This window comes from Marmota flaviventris, chromosome 18, assembly GCF_047511675.1.
Source record: "Marmota flaviventris isolate mMarFla1 chromosome 18, mMarFla1.hap1, whole genome shotgun sequence".
NCBI classification, from domain to species: domain Eukaryota; kingdom Metazoa; phylum Chordata; class Mammalia; order Rodentia; family Sciuridae; genus Marmota; species Marmota flaviventris.
In genome coordinates this window covers 46,450,587-46,468,212 of record NC_092515.1, presented here as the reverse complement: position 1 = coordinate 46,468,212, position 17,626 = coordinate 46,450,587, and the positions used below count along the sequence as shown (strand labels likewise).

Genomic DNA, 17,626 nt, shown 5'->3' with positions numbered 1-17,626 from the left:
ATGGAAGAAGCTGTATTGCAGATTTTATACAGGATGGTTTAAGAGGCAGCAGGCATCTACCTCTCCCCAACCCAAACTTCTCCAAACACAGCAGCTGGAGACCAGTCCCACTGAAATCTGAAAATGTGCCCTGACAAACAGCACATCTAGCTCTGTGTGTGCCCAGTTTAGCCAGGAAACCTGAGGGGTCTGAGAAAATCCTTATCCTTCTCCCATAGTGGGTGAGGGGAAAGGTATGCCTTTACAGATCGGCCTGAGCTGGGGTGCCCTTTCCAATCCTAAGAACTCTGACAGCATTAGCCCAAAATTCTGGGTTTGGTTATAGTCTGCAGTTACTACTTTGCTACTAGGTTTACACCATCCAGTGGTCTCAGGACAGAAGGGCTAGATTTCTACTGGACAAGACCTCTGCCCCCAAAACTGAGGAGCAGAAAAATGTCCTAATAGTTGACTTCCTAGGATTTGAAGGTGTGCAGTGTGTATAACAAATAGGAGGTGGACAGGAAATGTCCGAGAGGTCTGAGAACTGATACCATATGAATATGAATCCTTTATGCTCAGACGACTTCTCTCATTGTTCCAAATCTACATTCCACCCCAGTGGGGACTAGCTCTGTGGGCAATGATATCCCAAGCAGGTGGTACAGGATCTGGGCTGCCCTTTGCTTAGCTTGGGGCATATGGGGCACCCTGGATGGGATCCTGTCCATTCTGGTGACAGACGAGGTCCCTCTGTCATTTTTGTTGAAACCTCAGCCTAGAGGGCTTGAACCTTGTAGGTTGTGTGTGCAAAGATCTCTTCAGCAACAACAGGATTCAGGATCCTCTCCTGCTACTAGAGCCCTGAACCTACCCACGGCAGAGGTCACAGGTGTCAGAACAGACAGCACTGGCTTCCTTGCAAAAGCAGCTCAGGCCAGACCATACTCTCCCTGTTTGCTTAACCAAGACCAGCTAGTCTGTGGAGAACTCTGGCCCACAGGGCTTGAGAGTGTGCTTCTGCCTGTTTTCTCCTTGCAGCAGGTACTGCTGAGTTAGGACAGGTGGGAGGGTGAGACATGAGAGACAATGGAACAGGGTAGCTGTTGATGCCTAGTCAACTATTAAACTAATTAAAACAATTTAAACTGTTAAGAAAAATTTCGTGTTTTATTGTATCATGAGGCATTGAAACATCTGAACAAATCAATATCTGGGTGGTGAGGCAGCTGCTTTCTCCTTCACTTCTTTGGGTTACTAGAGCAACTTGTCAGTAGATTAAAAAAAAAAAAAAAAAGACAACCTTTTGCATTACTTAAGTCTTTCCAAGGCATGCGCTGGTACAACACAAACTTCTCCCATCAGATGCAACTAGGCTAGTGTCCAAACATCATGCACAACACCTTGGTGGCAGCAGCGCACTGCGCCCACTCCCACTGTGGCCCTGCTTATTTGTGTATGATATTTGGAGCATCTGGAGGAGTGTGATAGTATTGGGAAGAGGAGGGAGGAGGAAACAGCATGAGTGCCTGGCCAGGAGGAGGTCAGCCGAAGTTGTGCAGGGCAAGCCTGAACATGTCATTGGTGCAAACCCAAGCATCATTGATGTTCTTTAATAGGAACATCTGGTGGAACCCCATGATAGGGTCTTCATCAGCCTGTGAGGAGAGAGAAAATGATTCTGTAAGAGGACCAAGAACAGAAAAGGAATTTAGTGGTAGGGGAGTAAGGCAGAGAATGTCAACTTTGGGATCACACCCTCCTGCCCTGGTCTCAAATCCCAATATAACTAATGTGAATGCAAATTGATATAATGTATCAAACACTGTACTGGGCACATACAAGCCAACAGATGGCAGCTCCCACTACCATGTGCATTAAAAATAGATTGTTTCACCAGTTAGCTTCAACAATGAAGCAGAGAATATACCTGCCTTCAAACCCATATCTCTGGGGCACAAATGATCAAAATTTTTGAAGAATCTTTTAGTACTTACCATGTAATTTACAGTATCAAAAAAATGCAAACAAGGGCTGGGGAAATAGCTCAGTTGGTAGAGTGCTTGCCTTTCAATCAATCCCCAGCACTCGCGCACACACACACACACACACACAAACAAATAACAATAACAAAATTAAAAACAAAAACAAACCCTGCAAACAGTCTTAGTATTTGATAATGCCATTCAATCCAATCTGGAGAAACTATTGCTAATACTGACAGGGGCTAGGTGAGAAAAGGCTTAAAACTGAATTCACAATGGGATCACAAATTGACAGAGGAAAAACAGTATAAACTTGGGTGATCTGTTTCCTGTTGTGTAATATATAACACTGTAATGGAAAAAGAAAGGCAAGCAGCAGTCTCTAGCCAAAATGGAGAAAAGTGGGATGAGGCCTAACTAAAGTAAGAGTCCAGCTAACCAGTGGTGTCTCCAACATCAACTGTGTTTCTGGGAATTAATGTCAACAAAGTAGCAAATCAGTCATTGGGAACTGTAGGTGAGACAGAAACATCAGGAAGAATCTGAAACCAGGTGGGAAGGGGCACTGTTAACTATCCTAACTAAGAAAGTAGGCATTGAGTATCTTGGAGATACCTTTTTTTTTTAATATTTTTTTATTGAAGATGGACACAATACCTTTATTTTATTTGTTTTCATTTTTATGTGGTACCGGGGATCAAACCCAGCGCCTCACGCACGCTAGGCAAGTATTCTACCACTGAGCCACAACTACGGCTCCTCTTTTTATTTATTTATTTTTTAATATTTTTAGCTGTAAATGAAACAATATCTTCATTTTATTTATTTATTTTTATGTGGTGCTGAGAATCGAACCCAGTATCTGGCACGATAGGCAAACGCTCTACAATTGAGCCACAACTCCAGCCCTGCAGATACCTCTTAAATCCCGAGAGCCTAATTAGATACAGAATATCTTGGACAGACAGGAGAAACTGACAGGAAAGTCAGAAAGCATGTCTCTCAGGGTCCACTGCAGAGGCTGGGATATCCCTCCTTCCACAGCCATATTAGACTTATGAAGCCCTGTCCTAACTAGCCTTGGGAAAGCACGTGAAACTATTACTGTGAGCACCACCATGATACACGTATTTCTAGGAGACTGGGGCCTGGCCAAGGGGCAGTTAAGTTTTCTTGTTTTGGGAAGAGAGACTTAACTTTTTTATTTTTTATTTTGGTACCAGGGATTGAACCCAGGAGTGCTTTACCACCAAGCAACACCCTTTTTATTTATTTTTTATTTCGAGACAGAGACTCACTAAATTGTTGAGTTTAGCCTTAAACTTGTGATCCTACTCAGCTTTCCAAATTGCTGGGATTATAGGTGTGAGCCACCATACCTGGATGAAAGAAGTATTTTGAAAATATGATCTGACTTTAATATGTTGGAGTACAATAGGTTCCTTCAAGAGTTACTAGGGGTCCAAAGGGCCAGGTAGGTTTGACAAGTTTGACAAGTCTGGATCCCACCCAATACTAGGGACTGAATCCGAGGGTGCTCTACCATGGAGCTACATCCTCAGCCCCTTTTAGTTTTTATTTTGAGATGGGGTATTGCTAAGTTGCTCAGGTTGGCCTCAAACTTGAGATCCTCCTGCTTCCACCTCCCAAGGAGCTGGGATTGTAGGCATGTGCCACCATGCTGGAAAGAATGACAGGTCTTGAGAAGGGGAAAGAAAAATGCAGGAGTTCCAGAAATTTGCTTTTCTAGGCAGATAAGGAGCCAGGTCAGGTAATAGCAGTGCCGGCTCCAGAAAGGGACTGCCCCTTAGCACCCAGCTGGATAATCTAATACCCTGAGGTAGTTTAGGGGCCCAAGGGTTTAGCACTATAGCCTGACCCTTCTCCTATACCTTTTGTCTCCTTTCTATATTCCACACTGCTGGGTGGCACATGCCTGTAATCCCAGCAGCCTGGGAAGCTGACGCAGGAAGATCGCGAGTTCAAGGCCAGCCTCGCAAAAGCAAGGAGCTCAGCAACTCAGTGAGACCTTGTCTCTAAATACTCTAGATCATTGTTCTCTATTATAACTTTGCAATAATAGAAATGTTCTGTATCTGTGCTGTACAAAAGATTATGACTAACCATGAACATCTAAAATATACCAAGTACAATCGAGAAACTACATTTAAATTTTATTTAATTTTAATAAAATCCAAAATTGCAGGGCTGGAGGTTTAACTTGGTAGTAGAACTCTTGTCAACCATGTGCAAGGTCTTGGGTTCAATCCCCATCATCACAAAACAAACAAACAAATAGCAACAACAACAACAAATATGACTAATGGCTATTGTATTGAACTTTGCAGATCAAGACAGTTACTTTATCTAGCTGTCCCTTAATAAGCAGATCACATACACAGGAAAGGCAGGGATCCAGAGTTCTGCTATTTGCTCAGGACTACTATAACACTGTAGCAGCACTACTACCTTTAACTGGCCCACAACCATGCTGATGATGCAGCTATCTGGCGTGGGCTGATGGTCCTGCGCCGTGATGCTGTGCTGGATTTTCTGGAACGGAAGGCTCTGCAAGAGAAAGAATGGGCCGTGGGCTGAGGTCAGAAGGGGCAAGGAAGGAGTGCCCACACCCAAGCCTGGCTCTTACTTACAGTCAACTTCTCCATAATGGCAGCTTTCCCCTGAAACTGCTGTCCTTCCCACGTAAGGCATGATGCATCAATCTAAAAATGCACAGGAAACCCAGGGTCAGGGCCTCAGGACAAAGAATATCTCTTCTTAAGACCCGAGAAAGGGTCTTGTTTGACAAAATGAGTCCACACTTCAGTTTTCCTGTCCACAAACAGGGGAACTAAGGTAGTTCCAAAGTTTATAATATCAACAACTTTTAAATCACACCCCATTGGTCCATGGGCCCAGACTCTAAATGCCTATTTAACAAAATATACTTATTGATTTCATTTCCCATTGTTATTCAAGAGATCATATGGCCTCTAATCTCCACGGGCCCCAGGAGGGCCACATGTGGCCAGTGCTCAGCCAAAAGCCATCCTGCCACATGGTTAGTAAGCATCAGCCCCAGATATGTCATAAGAAATAATTTGGGCCAGGCACGGTGGCCCACTCCTGTAATCCCAACGGTTTGGGAAGCTGAGACAGGAGGATCACGAGTTCAAAGCCAGCCTTAGTAAGGGTGAGGTGCTAAGTAACTCAGTGAGATCCTGTCTCTAAATAAAATACAATATAGGGCTGGGGATGTGACTCAGTAGTTGAGTATCTCTGAATTCAATCCCTGGTACCCCCCGGCCAAAAAAAAAAAAAGAAAAGAAAAGAACTTGGGCTGGATGTTGTAGTGCTCACCTATAACCCCAGCTTCTTGGGAAGCTGAGGCAGGAGAATCACAAGTTCACAGCCAACCTGGGTAATTTAGTAAGACTCTGTCTTAAAATAAAAATTTAAAATATTGGCTGGGGATGTAACTCAGTGCTTGCCTAGCATATGAGGCCCTGAGTTCAATCCCCAATTCCACAAAAACAAAACAAAATTTAAAAAAATAAATAACTTGGAAAAATCCCAAGTTTATTACCATTTCCAGGTCTATGGCTGAGTTCTACAGTGGCCCTTCTAAGTACTCAAGTCAGGGAGGAATGGAGGCTAACAAGGCCTCTCAAGACGTAGCCTGGAACCCTAGACTACCATCAACAGACAAAATGCCACTAAATCCATTAAATTATTAAATCCATTAAATTAGCCCTTTGATGCCTTCCCTTTCTTCAGAGGTAGAACTCAAAAGAGCCTCTGCTACTTCCAGTAATGACATTAGGCAAGCTACTTATTTTTCTGAGTCATAATTTCCTAATCTTCAAAGGGGAAATGTGCTAAGGATTATGAAACAATGTATAGTAAGTGCTCTTTTAGGACTTTACTAAATTCTCTGTGTCAGACCTGCTTTATTTATTTTTTCAGAACCATAATCGACAAGATTTATTTTGACTTTAATTTCTTTGCTAAAATTTAATTTTGAGTATCTAGTTTCTTCTTAGAAAAAAAATTTTTTATTGATTTTATTTTTTTAATATATGACAGCAGAATGCATTACACTACATATTACAAAGCCTGCTTTATTTGAGAGAAGATGAGACCAAACATGCTTTAGGCACTGGGTTTGATCCCCAGCACTGGAAAAAGAAAAAAGTCTCTATTTGTAATGACAATCATTTAAACCTTAATATTTGTAATACTTATGCTGGGTTTGGTCTTTCACTGCTAAAAGTCCTCTCTTTTTTCTAAAATTTCTAATTGTTCCCTGACTTTTTAAAGTTAGACTTTTAAAAAGGAGACTTTGCCCACAGCCTAACCAACCTCTGAGGCTATGCCTGGATGAATCATATCACTCCCATCCTGGGCAGATCTGCTAGCAGTGGCCTAATCAATTGCATCTCTATGACCGAATTTCAGGCAGGGTCAAGTACAAGTACAAATGAACACCATTAAAGTAGTAGTAAACAATGTCTACATAGAAGGGTTTCATTTCCCACATGTGTTCAGGGGCTTTTGGCTCCAAGGGAAGCTGAACCTGGGGTTCCAAGAGAGCTCAGCTCTGCCCTGAAGATGCTCATAGCCGCTGCCTCCAGAGAGTACCATAAGCCTCAGCCTCTGCCTGCTGCTACCCAGTCTGGACTAGAGGCACTCTCAGGACCATGGGCCCTGATAAGGTGGTGACCACATGGAATGGTAAGCCCAGAATCCTCTGTCCAAGACAGTAGGATCCCAGTTCTTATGGAAGATGACAAAAGGAAATGTGTAGTTGGACCAGGCTTTGATTCTCCTTTCCTATGAACAGAAACTCAGAGAGGAAGAGCCAGGACAGCCCAAACTTGTGAAGTGGACACACTGGCCCAACATCTTTTTAAAGTATATATATAGTTTTTAGTGTAGATGGACACAATACCTTTATTTTATTTATTTTTATGCAGTACTGAGGATTAAACTTAGTGCCTCACACATGCTAGGCAAGGGGTTTACCACTAAGCTACAATTCCAGCCCACTGGCCCAACATCTGAATTGATCCTCTGAAGTTCTACTCTGGCCATAAAGCTGAAGACTTACATAAATTGCACCTAGCTGGGTTCTGTCATTATCAAATAACTGGTAGTAATGTTGAATGAAGCTGGATCCAATCTGCTCCCAAATTGGCTTATCTCCCATTCTGGAGGTCACCCAGCGTCACTGAGACCTGCAAGAACAGTGAGACAAAAAGGCAAGCGTTGGTACTCCAAGATGAGGAGGTAGTCAGCCACTGACCCCTACCCCTTCCCTGGCCTCATTGCACAGGGAATCCTTTGCTGAGGTTTGTTCTCTTAAGGAACATGGAGAAATCCTAGGGATTTGATAGGAGATCTCCTTCCAAGCTAGACCAATGCTAGAAGCCCAGAGAAAGGCCAAAGTCAGTTCTTCCTTTGAGGAGCTCTTGGTTGATGAGACAGAGTACCAAGGTTGTGGAGCATACAGGATGGGTGTTGAGGGTTGAGCCCTGAGAAAGGAAAATCAGAGCAGATCCTGCAATGTCCAATAAGGAGTAGGCCCTTGAAATAGAAGCTAAGCAATTGCTCCAGCCCCCTATGTTTTCATTTAATCCTTTCAACAAGCTATAAACCAGAGTTACTACTATCCTTCCTACTTCACAGACCAGAAATTACCGATGTCTATATGGAATGTTTCAGTTTCAGACCTCAGGCCCCCACCCTGTCCCAGGGTTTTGTTGGCAGGTGGGGGAAGATCCATTGAGAATAGGGAAGTGATGGCTCCTCGAGGCCCACTTCTAACAAAAAGAACAAAAATAACTCCGTTAGTCTCAAAGGAGCAGTTGGCATCTGTGAGGTTAGTTGATACCCGATTTGGCCCTTTCTGGGGCATTTCTCCATTGATGAGGATGACTTTTCCCTGCCTCAGAGCTGGGGCCATGAGTTCAGAGGATCAGAGTAATGATAGCTGAGGGGTATGGAAAAGGGGAAAACAATAATTTCTTTACATCCTCCCATCCTAGCCTTATCCCTAGGGGGTATCTTGAAGGGAGTCCCCCTCCTGGCCACAGATAATAATCTCTAGGACTCCGAATAGAAAGCCCAAGCCCTGGGTGAGAGGGCCCACACTTCTCTGCACCTCATGTTCTGTAGTTGTCTTTGAATGGAGAGGAGCATGCCCCGTCTGATAATAGGACTGTGAGCCAAAAGCAGAGAGGAAGTGGGTTCAATTCCAACAGACAATCATGACATCAGTCACTACCCTAAAGGGATTTCTTCCTCAGCCTCCCCAGTAAAATGGGGATCCTAACCCTAATGTTGTCAGTGGTTGTGTAGCTTCACTGGAGAACTTGGTTAAATCCCTTGTTTAATGTGGTAAATACAGACTCACTCAAGTCCCTGTGACTTCACCCTAGGCCAGAGAAGCCAAAAGGTACCAACAGTTACATCACAGCCAATCCCCCAGCCTATGACCAATAATCCAGCCAATGAGGATCTAAGAAACTAAGCCAATTTTTAATTTTAGGTCCCCTGAGAGGTAGTAGCACTAAAAATAGAAGCTTAGTACTGGGATGACTAAGAAATGTCCAGGAAGGTCTAGAACAAGCAGAGAAGAAAGCTTGGATCTGGCCACGCCTATACATAGGAACAGAAGGTGTCTCAATTCGTACTCTGCCACAAAAAAGTCAAATAGTGGGAGAAGCAAAGGACCCATTATCTAGTCTCAGTTGTTCTCTTGGGTACTTTTTCAAGAGGTTAGACAAAAGCTGTACCCACAGAGAAACTCAGAGTACCTGAGGCAGGGCATAGCCTCCCATCACATCTCTGCCCCTCCACCTAGTATTCACTGTGCTTAGTTCTCTCAATCCTGCTCCAACTCCATAGCATCCCCCATGATACCTTGCCCAATTCCCAGACCTCTGGGCGCAGGGGTAGATTGCAGGAATTAATTGAGCCATCTCTCCTGCCACAATCCATGGCAGGGTTGGGCAGCCTTCAGGGCAGGTCCCAGAAAAAAATTTATGCGAATCAGAAGACACAGTACCAGCAGATATCTGATGGCATGTAAACAGAGGGCAGGAAAGCAGAAAGTTGGAGATGGAGGAAGGGGAACTGGGACTGGAAGTTGATGCAAACACAAGAAAAGTGCTGCCACATGGTAGGACAGGGGGTGTGTTTTCCTTTTCCATTATTGTTCTTAATGGTATGATAACTTTCTAATACAAAAACTACTTGATGAGAGTAGTGGTGGAGGGATAAAGGAACAGAAGGGCTTCCTAGTTTGGTGGGGCATAGTGAGCTCACCACCCATCAGTGTGTTAATACTGGGGCTTCTAGTCAGGGCCAGCACTTGTTCGCCATGAACTTTCCACTCCCAAGCTCTAAAACACAAAGCTGGCCACATTCCTACCCTACAACACCCTCAACCTTGGTTGAAAGACCAAATCCCCAAAGCTCTGCCAGTGGTCATCCATTGTCCACTTATCCCTATCCCTATCTTATCAATCATTTTCTCCTACTTTTATCTAGTAATGCCAAACACATACACATACCATAACTTGTCCAGTACTTGCTCACCTGGATTTATGCACAGGTGAGTCTCCTGCCAAGATAACCTCATCTGCCTGATCAGTTCTGGCTCTTCCCCCCAAAATCAACCTGTGTGCAAACCCTTATTAATATATAGGCCTTGCTCCTCTGCCCAGGAGCACTGTGGCTCTGGGCTGTGGGTATTCCAGGTGAAGGGCTGGCAAGCCTTGACTGTGTTCCTAACACATTTACTATGGAAATAACAGCCTATAAGGAAACAAAATGCCAAGGCTTAGAGGCAGCCTCACATCATGTTGGGGACTGACCTTCATCCTGATGGCTTCTCCTACAGCTCTTCTGAGAGGCCGCTGACCACATCATCTCCTGTTTCACCCCAACCGTCCGCTGGCTGACAGGTCAGACTCCTCGAAGAGCTATCATCACCCACTGAGCATCAGCCTCCACTGACCCTTAGGTCTCTGTGGGTGCAAAGACCCTCTGAGAATGTCTCAAAAACTGTGGTCCTTTCCCAAGAAATGTGCAAGAGGTAGGATTGCCCCCACTTTATGAACAATTTCAGATTGTTCTGACTCCCTAAGGGTTAGCTACCATTCCCAGCTGCCCAACTTTGTCTCTTGCCATCCATTTCCTTCCCTCTTTGGCAGCCACATTAGGCATTTTCCTGATTCTGGAAATTCTGCTTTTCTTACCCAAGGGCTTTGCAAATATTGCTTTTTCTATCTGGCTCACTCTTGCCCCAACACCCCTGGCTCCATGTCATAAACATCAATCAAATGTTACCACCTCATCAACACTTTACTGACTTCCCAGTTTAGGTAGCCCGCCAGATACTCATTTTACCTGCTGTACTGTTTTCTCAGCACCACATAGATTGTCCCACTTATATACTTTTTTATGGTCTGTTTCCCTGATAAAGGCACCTCTCTAGTCACCCCTATTCCCATGGTGCCTGGTTCAACAATAACTTTTTTTTGATTGACTGCATAAATTCATGGGACTCCTTGTCTGGAGGAGTCAATGCTGGCAAATCCTGCTCAATTTAAGTGGCCCAGTGACCCACTTCCCCCCGGCCCACACCTTCAAAGTTGCCAGGAAACGATCCTTTGTCATCTATCCAGTTATCTGTCTGTGGAGTGTCAGGTGGGGCTTAACCAACACTGTCTCACTAAAGGTTCTTGTCATCTGAGGGGCAACTGTAGCTGAATAGCAGACATACAGCCATCCCTTCAAAGATCTAGCCGCTAGCCTGCTCTACCTTTCCCTTGTTGTGTGACCCCCTGACTCTGTCTCATCAGTAATTGTGGGCATATGAGAGAAGTAACTGAGATCATAGAGGACCCAGTTGAGAGGAATTCTAAGTCAACACTAGGAAAAAGACCTTAGCCTCTTGCAGGTAGGCCCTTTGACCCAGAAATGGCAACTGTCTAGCCCACTACTCCTCTGCCTCAAGTCTATAAAAGATGCCTGATGATTGGCCAGACAGAACCCTTTCTGAACTAAACAACAGAGGTCTAGCCCAGCACTGTACAAGCCTATTCTTCCTCTTCTACCTGGATGGTAGAATTTCCAGAGCCATTGGGCTACTCTGATATATCCAGAAGTGGAATCCTGAGACCACATTCTGGTCTCTCTGCCCTGCATTTGCACCTCATTTCTCAAGTGGCTCACAAGATCTCTGGGGCCTCAGTCTTTCCAAATAGCTCCCATATGTGAACTGAGAGCTTCATGCCATTAACTTTGTCAGGTATACAGGGACTTGATAAAGGGAAGCCCCTAAGTGACCCCTCCTGGTTTTATTTCCCCAGTACTGGGGATTGAACCCAGGGCCTTGCTCATGCTAGACAAGTGCTTTACCACTGAGCTACATCCCCATCCTCTAAGTAACCACTCCTGTGGTCTGCTACTACTATGCCTGGACAACATTGCTGTGACATCCCAAGACTGAGAACAGCAGGAAAATAAAGGTATGAACAGAGTTCACAGTGGGTAAAAGAAACACCTCCTCTAAGTCAAACTCTTCCACATGTCCTCTTATTTGAGCTTCACAACAAGGCTGCAGGGCTGGTATGAGTATCTTCACTCGTAGATGAAGAAGCCATGACAAGATTAAGAAGCAATTCGAGCCAGGAATAGTGGTACCAGCACTGTAATCCCAGCAATTCAGGGAGCTGAGGCAGCAGAATCCCAAGCTGAAGACCAGCCTGGGAAACTTAGTGAGACCCTGTTGCAAAACAGCATTTACAAAAAAGATCCAGGCACACTGGCATACGCCTATAATCCCAGTGGCTTAGTAAACTTGAAGGCAGGAGGATTACGAGTTTGAATGCAGCCTCACTAAGGTCCTAAGCAACCTAACAAGACACTGTCTCAAAAATAATAAGGGCTGAGGATGTGGCTCAGTGGTTAAGCACCCCTGGTTCAATCCCTGAATCCCTGGCACAAATAAATAAATAAATCTTAAAAAAAAAAAAAAAAGGCTGGAAGACAGCTTGCTGAGCATGTCTGAAACCTTGGGTTCAATCCCCAGCACTGTCAAAAAAAAAAAAAAAAAAAAAAGGAAGGAAGGAACAAAGGAATACAGGAATTCAAGACCATAAAAGGCCTCTAGCAGTTAGCATTATGAAGATGAGCAGGACTGGAATAGCTGAGAACCAATGTGGGCCAAGAGAACATATAAAGACAGCAAAATAAGGTGGTAAGGAACAGAGCCCAGGCCTTTTCTTCCCATTGAAATCAGCAAGCTCCATACAACTCAGGATGGAAAATATCTGAGCACATGCTCACCAGGTCAAAGCAGGTTTAATATAGTGACAAATTCTTAGGACTGAAATCACCTGCAAGCAGAAGGGCTCCACACAGAGAACCTTCAAGGGGTCAGCAGGCCTTCTAGTTTCTATCCTGGGGAAACCAAGTGGCTCCAATGGAGTAGTGGAGGCTTTAAGAAATAACCACTGGTCACAGTGATCAAGAGGTCGAGGCAGGGGGATGCAAGTTCCAAGGCCAACCTGGACAATTTGGCAAGACCCTGTCTTAAAATAAAAAATGGAAAAGGGCTGGGAGTGTAGCTCAGTGGTAAAGCACCCTGGATCCAGTCCCCAGTACCAAAATAACTAAATAAATAAAAGAGAAAAGAAAAACTAGCACACAAACAGCCAATCAACCCATCTGGGAACATAGCTCAGTAGTAAAACGCTTGCCTAGCATGTGTGAGGCCCAGGTCTGATTCCCAGAACAAGAAAGAAAGAACATTCTGGAATTTTCCCAGTTAACCGAGGATAATGAGGTGAACAGTTCCAAGTCTCCCCAAACAATCCTTTCTCAGGAGGATAAGGATCAGAGTGAGGTTGGGATATATATTCTTCATCTCTGTGGTAGCCCTGTATCTAGCCTAGGGACTTAGGGAGTCAGCACATAGCATGTACCAGCAATAAAAAAGGAATAAGGCCCAAGACAGTGAAAGGAAGTTCTCAGCCATATGTCTACCAACAGTGGGAACCCTGGTGCCAAAAAGCATGTCCACCTTGTGTCCCTGTTTCTTGCTAAGACACTTTCTCAGCCATAGCCAGACCTGAGCCAAGCATCCTGCCAGGAGCATACACTCCAAATAATAGAATAAGAAGGGAGATGGCAGCACATAGGCCTGATGGCCAGAGCATTGACCAGAACAATCATTCACATGGCCTGAAAGTCATCCCAGGGATAATCCACAAACTGCTGCCTCCCTTAGGGATAGACAGGGCTGGTTACTCTATGGCTCACCCTGCAAAGATGCCTTATGGTCACTATTCTAGGAATTCCTGCCACATATAGTCAAAGTTGGGAAACAGGTAGCTGACTTAAACTGAATTCAAAACACAAACACCTTCAAATGGCCACCTGAAAAAATTATACAAGAAGTCCAGCATAAGGTTCAGCTCCATATCAGCCCAAAGAAATCCTGTCCAACTTCCAAATCCCATTTTGTGGAAAACTTTTTAGATCCACTCACCTGTCCTCTAAGGACTGTTTCTCTGTCCTGGAGGCCTTGTTGAGAAGTGGGGAACTAGATTCTAAAACAAGCAGCACCGTAATTTCTAAAGTCGCTGCTGGCCAGGTGAGGTGGTACACACCTATCATTCTAGCTACTTGAGATTAAGGAAGAAGAATCACCAGTTTAAGGTCAACCTACAGAACTTAGTGAGACCCTGCCTCAAAAAATAAAAGGGCTTGGGGCTGGGGCTGAGTGGTAGAGCGCTCACCTAACATGTGCGAGATCCTGGGTTCGATCCTCAGCACCACATAAAAATAAATAAATAAATGAAATATTTTTAAAAATAAAAATAAAAAATAAAAGGGCTGGATGTAGTTCAGTAGAAGAATGTTTGCCTAGCATGTGTAACGCCCTGAGTCCAATCCTTAGTACTGGGGAAAAAAAAAAATTCCCTTCTGGCTCCTGTTCACCTTCCCAATACCTCAGGCAAGGGTCATCTGCTGAAACACCCAAAGAGCCTCCATGACCAGGTCTCTAGGGAGGAAGGAAGCTCCTGTATCTCTTATGCTGGAAAGATGTCCTAATGGGCACTACTCTAGGTACAACTGCTTGGCACTTGAATCAAGCAGACCATGAGAGTTTCAGTCAAAGTGGCAGAAGCCACACACCCAGGGGACTGAAAGGCCACAGACAATGCTGGGGAGATTCCTAGCCACTATGAAAACCCTTAGCAGACTCCTGGAAGACCAAAGAGCAGGTTGCAACTCAATAGTCACAGCAATTTAGAGTGGTGGCAGCCTCACTCAAATCTTTGTGAACCCACAATCCAGAGGTATACCTCCCTCGGCAGTTTCTGCCAGACATAGGAGAGGAAGGGGGATCCACTAAGTCTTTTCTCTTCAGTCCTCTGATCATTCAAAAGCCTCCTCTCCTACACATGATTAAGGGCCCCTGCAGGTAGTAGGTCTCTTCAACAAGGCCCTCAGCACATAATACCAACATGATCCTGTCTGTCACCCCCAACATGGAGACCTCCTTTCCCCAGCACCAGGCTAGGTAGTATTCATTTTTCGTCTTATGCCCAGAGGTGTACATACAGAGAAGGCCAAAGAACTGTTGCTGAAAAAATAAATAAAAAATAAAAAAGATCATTTAGAGAAAAGCAAAACCAAAAAACCCTCACAATCACTGCCAACAAAGAGGAAAAAATTTCACACTAGATACTAATGCCTCAGTAAGGAAATCCTGACATTTTGACATAATGTACCTTCCAGTTCTAAAATTTGAGAATTCTCTATCTCCCTTAAATCATTAATCCCATACCAACTCACCAATGGCAAAGACACCAGAATAAAGCAAGACCTGGCTCAGAGAGAAGTGTATTCCTGGTCATTAAGGGACCAAATTTGTTTTCAGTATTGGAGACTAAATCCAGGGCTACCATACTAGGCAAGCATGCTCACCCTGAGCTATATCGATCCTTTTTTATTATTTGAGGCAGGGTCTTAGCTAATGTCAAACTTGCCATCCTTCTGCTTCAGCCTCCTAAACAGGGATTACAGATATGTATGACTGTGCCCAGCAAACAAATATGAGTTGAATGAAAGGCATCTTCACAACCTGCTCCTTGCTTATACAGACGTATACCAACTGCCCATGTCAGGCTCCACGTTCCAAGTTAGTTCTACATGAACAGAGGGCACAGATAAGATCCTGAAGAACCTCAGAGTTCTCAGATGAGAAGAGAATCTAGATGGCCTGCCAAGTTCCAGAAAGGTCAAGGACTTCTCATAGTCAGGACTAGCAAGACAAACTCCAGACAAAAGTTACAAAAGGGATTAGAGTAGGAGGGAGGGACCTGAATTCCTCCTACTCCAGGGTAACCTTGAAGAATGAATAGTATCTTTTTGATCCTGCAGGTTCTGGGAAGTAGCTCAGTAGTAGAGTGGCTTGCCTAGCAAGTGCAAGGCCCTGGGATCGATCCTCAGAACCAAAACACAAAAACCAAATAAACACTAGCCCTGTAGTCAAACTACCCAAGACCTGGCAATGTACAAACTAATCCATGACCATAAGCCCACCTCACCTGAAACCTGTGTACCAGAAAGCACCAATAAAATCCAGAGGCTCTTGAAATAACTGTTTCTAGTTCTAAGAGAAGCCACCTCATTAACCCTACACATGTTCTGTGGGTAGTTCCTTTTCTTACTGCCCAATTCCATTGGTAAACCAGGTCTCTCCTGAGCCTACTGAATGGACCTGATTTCTAAAGGCCAAGATGTGGATTAGGAAAGTTAATTCCAGAGAAGGTAGTCCCTGGTGAGATCTAAGGAGCATTCTTTGCCTATTCTTCTGGACCAGAGAGAATCATTAGGCAGAGCAAGGAAAACTTCTAAGTCAAGAACAGAATGACCAGAAAAATATCATCTGGGGAAATATTCAAGAGAAAGAAAAAGGATAGGGCCAGTGGTTGTCTGCATTATGGGCTTAATCCAGCCTTCCTAAGATTGACCTAGCATTTTGCTTGCTGCTGAGGCCAAGTCTGCAGAGATGGAGCTGCTGTGGTCCCTTCAAAACCTGTGGCTCAAAAGCTGCAGAGGAATCAAGGCTTAACAAATTATTACTCCCAAGTCCCAGGATTTTTCTCTGAACTAATTTCTTAATTTATTATTCAAACAGAAGTGCCTTTTCAAAGCATGACTGATAGTAACTATGTGGCCACAACCCTTCTTCCAGAACTCGGTGGGGTCTCTGGTACCATTATTAAGGGCACTTTCCCAAGACCCCATTGGCTTCCTCCCTGTTCACAGGCAGCTCCAACTGTTGGGATGGGGAAGCCTGGCTTTCTGCAGCTTCTGGCTCTTTCCTGCCACTCAGGCTTCAAAAGGGCCCCGCAGAGTCTGAATCTGACACCTACAGCTCAAATGCACCCCACCCTCAAGATCCCTTCCACCTTGGTGTCTTGTTTGGCACTAGGTTCAAGGAACTCAGGCCTGGATTCTACTACCCCTTGCAATAAACCGCACCTAGTCATCCCATTCTTAAGGAGTCATCCTCTTCTGCGGGGCAATTCTATGCTTACTCCAGGAGGTTCCGACATCAAAATTGGACTGTGCCTAAAAGGTCTAACAAAATCTTAGGCTCACACTTTCAACTTCATCTTTTTGGCTTCTTTCCTCCCTTTCTCCACTAACACAGCCTGCCAACACACCCGTAGCTGGGACCTGGTAACTGAGCCGCACTACCACATCAGGTTCATATTTCCCCAAACTGGCTACAGGTAAAGTCCCACGTGGCCCGATTCCCCGACCCTACCCTCCACGCAGAAGCTAGCATGGGTTCCACCACAGGAGCGGTAGATTTCATGCACTCCCAGCAGGCAGCCAGGCAGGGAGCGGAGCGTTCACTTACATCCTGGCATGACTATAGTCTGGGACCGAGTAAGAGTCCCAAGCCCCGACTGCGGCAGGCGGGCACCCTTACCCATGCTGGCTCTGGAGTGAGCCGGGTGGCGCTGCCCATCCCCGGATCTTCGCAGGCGGGTGGCGGGACGCGGGGATGGTGTCTGCCCGCTAGCCTGCCCGGAGAGCTTTCGGGATTCGAGCAGGCCGGGCCAGGCCAGACGGGGCGGGGCCCGGAGCGCCCCATCCAGATGGTCCGAACTAGAGAAAAAGGCCTGGCCACAGTGCAGTCCGGCGCACCAGCCACCGCACCGTATAGCCCGGATAGGCGCCTGTCTGGCTCTCCGCGTTCCCCCAGGCCGCCGCTTCAGAGCACCGGCGGGAGGCGGAGCCGCGCGCCACACATGGCTCGGGCCCCGCGCGGCTTCGGGCCGTCGGGGGGGGGGGAGGGGAGGGGCCTCCCGGAAACTCGCAGCAGAGGCTCCCGGCGGCCTAGAGCGCGGCTCTTGCGGCCCAGCCCCCGCCCCGGCACACTGGCCCCAACACTCACCCGAGGGGCTGGCACGATGGCGGCAGCGGCGGCGGCAACCCAGCGCGGTCTGCGACCGACTGTCCCTTCCCCCCTGCCTTCCCTCGCCCGCCCCGTTGCACTCTGGGAAATGCAGTCCCGCCGCTCTCCTTTTTGGCATTAGCACGTCAAGAGAAAACTACAGTTC

The 17,626-nt window shown here is 45.7% G+C and overlaps 1 protein-coding gene across 3 annotated transcripts; it reads right to left on the bottom strand.

Annotated features, from left to right (window-relative positions):
- Positions 1-1,130: 1,130 nt before the first annotated feature.
- Positions 1,131-17,567, bottom strand: Nutf2 (nuclear transport factor 2). Of its 3 annotated transcripts, XM_071604128.1 has the most exons (6): positions 17,461-17,525; positions 9,845-9,997; positions 7,075-7,201; positions 4,616-4,687; positions 4,434-4,532; positions 1,131-1,637 (listed from the first exon to the last, which is right to left on the bottom strand). In XM_071604128.1, the coding sequence occupies exons 3-6, from the start codon at positions 7,171-7,173 to the stop codon at positions 1,524-1,526; spliced, it is 384 nt and encodes a 127-aa protein (XP_071460229.1). In that variant the 5' UTR covers positions 7,174-7,201; positions 9,845-9,997; positions 17,461-17,525; the 3' UTR covers positions 1,131-1,523. The 3 variants fall into 3 exon arrangements, with proteins under 3 accessions (XP_071460229.1, XP_027809739.1, XP_027809742.1); XM_027953938.2 differs by lacking the exon at positions 9,845-9,997 and having other exon boundaries at positions 17,461-17,567; XM_027953941.3 differs by lacking the exons at positions 9,845-9,997; positions 17,461-17,525 and adding an exon at positions 16,993-17,124.
- Positions 17,568-17,626: the final 59 nt, after the last annotated feature.

Bases quoted from the DNA above. Each gene is read 5' to 3' on its own strand.
- Nutf2 (XM_027953938.2), bottom strand. From the start codon at position 7,173: ATGGGAGATAAGCCAATTTGGGAGCAGATTGGATCCAGCTTCATTCAA. The intron at 4,533-4,615 runs GTAAGTAAGAGC...TTTCTCTTGCAG, and splicing joins CCATTATGGAGAAGTTGACT to AGCCTTCCGTTCCAGAAAAT. The intron at 1,638-4,433 runs GTAGTAGTGCTG...CTCTCCTCACAG, and splicing joins TGGTTGTGGGCCAGTTAAAG to GCTGATGAAGACCCTATCAT.